The following is a 6428-nucleotide window of genomic DNA, read 5'->3' as shown; positions in this document are numbered from 1 at the left end:
TGGGGAGTTAAACCTATTTGAATTGTAATGTGTGATTGTATAAATGAATAGGTGTTTATCTGTTGTTTGTCGAAATGCACGAAAATTGGTTGATTGTTGGGGGACCTATAATACCTTCATTGAATTTTTGAAGTTGTAAATTGATAGTGTTAAATGGCATATAATTGATTAAATGAATATATGATTGATAGTACTATGTGAAACTATCAGGGTTGGTAGGATTATTATTCTCGGTCAGGGTACATGCTATTGTAATGTAGTTTATGGTCTTATGTGCTATAATGCATAGTTGATAGAATGAATATGTATTCTGATACATACAGGTTATTAACCGTGTTATGTAATCTTTAATTGGCTTGCGAAAATTTATATGTGATGCGACTGGTTATGGCTGTTGCTATTTTAGTAACGATATGATTGCATGTATGTTTGTTAGGTTCTGAATAAGATTTCACATCTGTTAGGTTATTGAAACACGCACACACACACACACACGTATATATATTGAGTTGATGTGATTGTTCAAATGTGAGTTTTGGTATTCATGCATTCTATTGGTGGTAATGCAATGGTTAGATGTGTGCAATGGTGTATACATTGAATATTTATAATTTACACATTTGATGATGATGTATTTGTGCTTTGGGTATCAATGGGTGTACTCACTTAAAGTGAGTAGGTATTGGCTAGGAAATAATCCTAGATATTAGAAGCCAAATGTGAGTGGTGAGATACTCTAAGGGCTACTCTTGAGTGATTCAAGAGTAAAAAGTGATCTAGTATGGTTAGCGGTGATACGCTTTCCTTTATGCCATGCTAGACAAGGGAAGAGGATGAGTTACAAGAAATGTGGTAGTGGTTTTTCGTGATCATTGTTTAGCTTAGTGAGAGAGTCATCGTTTTCAACCAACCACGTGGTGCGATGATGGTTATGTTATAACATGTCTTCCGGCTATACTTCATTAATTAAGAGTTTGAACTTTTCCTCTTTCAAAGGGTAGAAATGTAGTCACATTTCCTCTTACGAGGGGGTAGAAAGGTGGATCTCTTCGTCTTTAAGAGGCGGTGGAAGATATGGGTCTCTTCATCCATGATGGGCGGTAGAAGGGACTAACAATTCGAGTGTTACCCTTTCCTCTTGCGAGGGAGTAGAAAGGGATGAATGTCTCGCCCGTAGGGTTCCAGTTCATGTTGAGTGTAGACCTGATGTGAGCAGCTTGAGGAGTAGGGGAGATAGGTCCGAAGTTGCGGTACAGGACCACTCAAATTGTCTTGTTTTGGTAAAGAGGAATGGTGTGGTGAAGTTTGGAAGAAGACATACGGTTATATATATGGTTGGTATTGGCACGGGTTTCCTTTAATGGGCAGGTTGGATAAAGCTAATGGGTTGATCATGATTCCTTTAAGGGAATGAAGATGATGTTATTGTATTGCTTCTTATTACATTGATCCTATTTGATGTGATAGGAGCATGGTAAGGATTTGACAATTGAGATATAACTGTTGTATTGGTGTTTTTATGGTTTTACGGTTAGCTCACCCATATTTGTTTGTGTGTGTGGCGATTATCGTATAACTCGTGTTGTTATACGGGGTGAGATAGGTATATTGATGCTTCTGAAGCTATGTAATTTATGAGAGATGGGTTCTTCTGTGGGAGTTTTATAAAGGTTTACTTATGTTTATGTAAAAGTTTAATACTTTGTAATGACACTCTATATTAGGTTCAGAATTGGATATTGGTTGTTGTAAAGTTGTAATAAGTTATAAATCCACGAAATTTGCAATCGTGTTTTCAAAAGATTTTAGTCTTTGATGTTCGTAAGTCACTCCCAAAATTGGGATGTTACATTAACCATCGCAACAACCATCGTAGTAGTTAGAGAGCACCACAAAATCTCAAATTGCGAACCCTAAATTGCAATATCTTCTCCAGCTGTTTGAACCTGCAATCCCAGAAATCACGAAACCTAACTCGCAAAAACCTAACCTGCAATCCCAAAAAATCACGAAAACTCTTGTCTCAGTACTCTCCCTATTTCTTATGTTTAAGAAATACTCATGCTAAACAAAATATGTCTATGAAGATTTTACGTTAGGCAATGGTTCAAATCGTTTAATATGTTTTATAGCCTAAACGATACATTTTAGAGTGTGATTCATAAAACTTGGCATCTGAGTTATATTATATTTTAATACATATCAAAGTTTTATGACATAAGAGAATTGTACTAAGTTTTGGCAAACAACAAGATGTTATCAAACTGTTGGAATCAATAGATAACAATGGTATATACTTCTTTGACCTTTATGTCGATGTTTAATGCATATAAAAGAAAGTAATTCATGTCATTGCAAATGCATAACCATATTAAAGTTAGTGGAATGAATCAAGGTAAAATGATTGTAAGAATAATACATTCAATGTTTTATCAGAGTACCATATTTATGTTCCCTTTAGGTCATGTGTAACGCTCCAAGTTCTGGGATGCTACGGGTTTACAAAAACCGAATATTTAAAAACTTTCTTAAAGTGCAGAAACGTATTTTTCTCCAAACCTTAACATTTAAGCATGCATAATTTATTCAAAGCATAATAGTTCCAAAACACTTGTCCAATTATATTATTCAAAATAATGAAGGAAATACAATAACTACAATTACTATGTCTTAAATTTAAATAAAAATTCCAAGTCTTTTTTCTATCATCTTTTGAATCTATCATGCCTTAGCAACATCTGTAATATCATCTGCTCACGTATAACACATTATACTATCATTATCGATAATTTCGTTCACACAAACACAAACATGTAGGGGTAAACTACTGAGAAAACAATCATAATAACAAGATATAAGCATACGTATTACATCAACCATAAACAACTACCTCATACATAATAGTAATAACAATAGGGTTCTTAATCCTCTGGTTTATCGGCAAGAAATGAACACACTTAGTCAACCTGTCCACAATTACCCAAATGGAACCGTGTCCTTTCAATGATATAGGCAAATGAGTTACAAAATCCATAGATATATTGTCCCATTTCCATTGAGGTATTTCAAACTGTTGTAACATTCCTCCCGGTCATTGGTGCTCCATTTTTGCATTTTGACAAACCAAACAAGAAGATACAAACTCAGTCACATCTTCCTTCATTCCTCTCCACCAGAACGAATCCTTCAAATCCTTGTACATCTTAGTCATATCAGGGTGTATACTAAGACGACTCTTATTACCTTCTTATAAAATCATTTTTCTCAACTTCAACTTTGCTGGAATTCTACTTTTGAACCGAGGAATACCATCATTGTTTAGAACAAAATCCTTGGTGATCGGTACATAACAGTCCAACTATGTCTTACAACTCATGGTCCATCATTTGTTCTGTCTTTATCTGTTTCAAGAAGTCACTCGTGATAGCTAAGTAACTACATCGGATATGACCTTCTTTCACCTGCACTCCCAAGTTCATATCTCGTAACTTCTCGATCAACTTCAAGTCCTTCATCATCAAGGAAGCCTTCTGAACTTTCTTTCTGCTTAAAGCATCAACAACAACATTTGCCTTACCAAAATGGTACTGCAATTCAAAATCACAGTCTTTCAAATACTTCATCCATCTCCTCTAATGCATGTTCAACTCCTTTTGTTCAAATAGGTATTTCATGCTCTTGTGATCATAAAAACTTGAAAACACGCTCCATATAAATAATGTTTCCACATCTTTAAGGCAAACACTACCACAGTAACTCCATATCATGCGTCGGATAATTCTTCTCATACACTTTCAACTGACGAGATGCATATGCCACTAACTTGATAGGACGCATCACAGTAAACCTAAAAAACTTTCTCGGTGTTTGGAATCACCAAAATGGTGCATAAATCAACAATACCCTTGTTAACATGATTACGTATGAAGTGATGCTTGACTTTAGTATGCTTAGCGCACGAATGCAATGTAGGATTTCTAGACAAACTAATTTCAGCATTATTATCACAGAGGATAGGAATCGTACCTTGAATATGAAAGTAGTCTTCTAGTTGATTCCTGATCTATAAGAGTTGAGAGCAGCAGTGTGCAACCGATATGTACTCAACTTTAGCGATTGATTGCGCAATGGTATTCTGCTTCTTGCTTAGCCATGATACTAGGTTTCCTCCAATGAAGTGGCAGCTTCCACTTGTGCTTTTCCGTTCAGCTTTATCTCCAGCAAAATCAGCATCACAATATCCTTTAAGATCAAAACTCTCACTCCTTTTGTAACACAGACCGAGAGATGTTGTTCCTTTGAGATATTGAAATATACGTTTAAAAGCACTGAGATGGGTTTCTTTGGGATCAGAATGAAATCTCGCACAAAGACAGACGCTAGACATAATGTAAGGTCTAGACGCAATGAGAAACAAAAGTGAACCTATCATTTGACGGTAAAGAGTATTGTCTAGTTTTGTTGAGCTTTTATCTAGCCCCAAGCTAGTTGTTGGATTCATTGGAGTCTTCATATCCTTGACGTCATCCATTTTAAACTTTTTGAGCAGCTCCTTGATATACTTTGTTTGATATATGTGGATTGCGTCGTCTTCTTACTTGATTTGTAGTCTAAGAAAGAATTTTAGCTCCCTCATCATGTTCATCTCGATTTCTTCTTGCATCATGATCGAGAAGTCTTGGCATAACTTTTCATCAGTAGCACAGAAGATGATGTCATCAACATATATTGAAATGATGATGAAATTTTGATTAACATTCTTCCTGAAGAATGTGGTTTCTACTTGACCTCTCATGAAACAATTCTTTATAAGAACGAGACTTAACCTTTCATTCCAAACTCTGGGAGCTTGCTTTAATCCCTATAAGGCTTTGTTATGTTTGAAGACATGCATGGAATTGATTTGACATTCAAACCCTGTAGGTTGTTCCATATACACTTTTTCCTTAATATTATCGTTTAAAAATGCACTCTTTATGTCCATTTGATACAGCTTGATTTTGTTAAACGTGGTGAATGATAAGAGAATGCGAATGGCTTCCAACCTTGCTACTGGAGTATAGGTTTCTATGTAGTCGATTCCTTCTTGTTGAGAATAGCCTTTCGCAACCAGTCTTGCTTTGTTTCTGATGACATTCCCATGTTCATCCAATTCGTTGCAATAAACCCATATAGCTATGATTACATGCTTTCCTTGGGGAAGCTCGACAAGTTTCCATACTTCATTTTTCTTGAATTGATTGAGTTCTTCTTTCATAGTTTCAATCGAAGAGTTGTCTTCAAGAGCCTGATTGATGTTTAATAGCTCGATTTGGGAGATGAAAGTAGTAGGTAATGGATTGTGATACAATCTTGTCCTTACGCGCTTCCTCAAACTTCCAATAATTTTCTCAAAGCAATGATCCTTGGTGAGTAGACAATCTAAGCTAGTTGGCTCCCTTTTTTTTCACCAGTATCGTTGAGTGACTCTTCATGTTGACTCTCGACTTCGAGGTTGGGATTTTCTGATGCACTCCCTTCCTTGGATGTGTAATCATTTACCTATAATTTTGAGAAGGAGTCGTCTAGCTCTAACTTGCTTTGGTCAGGCTCATGGATAAATTTCACATGAATGACTTCTTCAACTTTCAAGGTTCTAGAGTTGTATACTCTAAACGCTCTTGAGGTTTTAGAGTAACCAACCATGATCCCTTCATCACCACAAGAATCAAATTTACCTAAGTGATCCTTAGTGTTTAAAATAAAACATTGACAACCAAAAGGATCAAAGTAAGAAATATTTGGCCTTTTGTCCTTCCATAGCTTATAGGGAGTTTTGTTGAGGATGGGCCTCATGTAAATTATGTTTTGAATATAGCAAGAAGTGTTGACCGCTTCTACTCAGAAGTGTTTTGAAGTATTGAAAGCATTTAACATTGTTTTGGCCATTTCTTGCAAAGATATGTTTTTCCTTTCAACAACTCCATTTTGTTGTGGAGTTCTTGGAATTGAAAAATTATGTTTGATGCTAGAGTTTTTACAAAAAGTTTTCAAAAATCTCATTTTCAAATTCTCCTCCATGATCACTTCAAATAGATATAATTTTCAAATCTTTTTCAGTTTCTATCCTTTTACAAAGTTTGCAAAAGGCGTTAAAAACCTCATCCTTATGAGTCATAAATAGAACCCAAGTCCATCTAGAAAAATCATCTTCAACTACTAATCCATAGCGTTTACCATTCATAGATTTAGTTCTTGTAGGTCCTAACAAATCTATATGAAGCAGCTCTAGAGTTCGTTTGGTTGAAACCATATTTTTACTTTTGAAAGATTCTTTGACTTATTTGCCCTTCATGCAAGCACTACAAAAGATTGTATCATTGAATGATACATCTGGCAGTCCTCTTATGAGGTCATGGCGTTGCAACTTAAAGATTAATCTCATGCTT

General features: G+C 35.5%; 1 protein-coding gene across 1 annotated transcript; it reads right to left on the bottom strand.

The window, feature by feature from the left end:
- Positions 1 to 3365: 3365 nt before the first annotated feature.
- On the bottom strand, positions 3366 to 4531 carry LOC108344362 (secreted RxLR effector protein 161-like). The gene is made up of 2 exons (XM_017582814.1): positions 4094 to 4531; positions 3366 to 3587 (listed from the first exon to the last, which is right to left on the bottom strand). The coding sequence occupies exons 1-2, from the start codon at positions 4529 to 4531 to the stop codon at positions 3366 to 3368; spliced, it is 660 nt and encodes a 219-aa protein (XP_017438303.1).
- Positions 4532 to 6428: the final 1897 nt, after the last annotated feature.

Source organism: Vigna angularis, chromosome 8, assembly GCF_016808095.1.
Source record: "Vigna angularis cultivar LongXiaoDou No.4 chromosome 8, ASM1680809v1, whole genome shotgun sequence".
Taxonomy (NCBI): Eukaryota; Viridiplantae; Streptophyta; class Magnoliopsida; order Fabales; family Fabaceae; genus Vigna; species Vigna angularis.
The sequence above is the reverse complement of the archived record's forward strand: the minus strand, read 5'-3'. Positions and strand labels throughout refer to the sequence as shown.

What these genes read in the sequence shown, in the direction of transcription:
- LOC108344362 (XM_017582814.1), bottom strand. Translation starts at nt 4,531, where the DNA reads ATGGATGACGTCAAGGATATGAAGACTCCAATGAATCCAACAACTAGC. An exon ending in CTAAAGTTGAGTACATATCG is followed by an intron (nt 3,588 to 4,093) that starts GTTGCACACTGC and finishes TTTGAATTGCAG; the next exon opens with TACCATTTTGGTAAGGCAAA.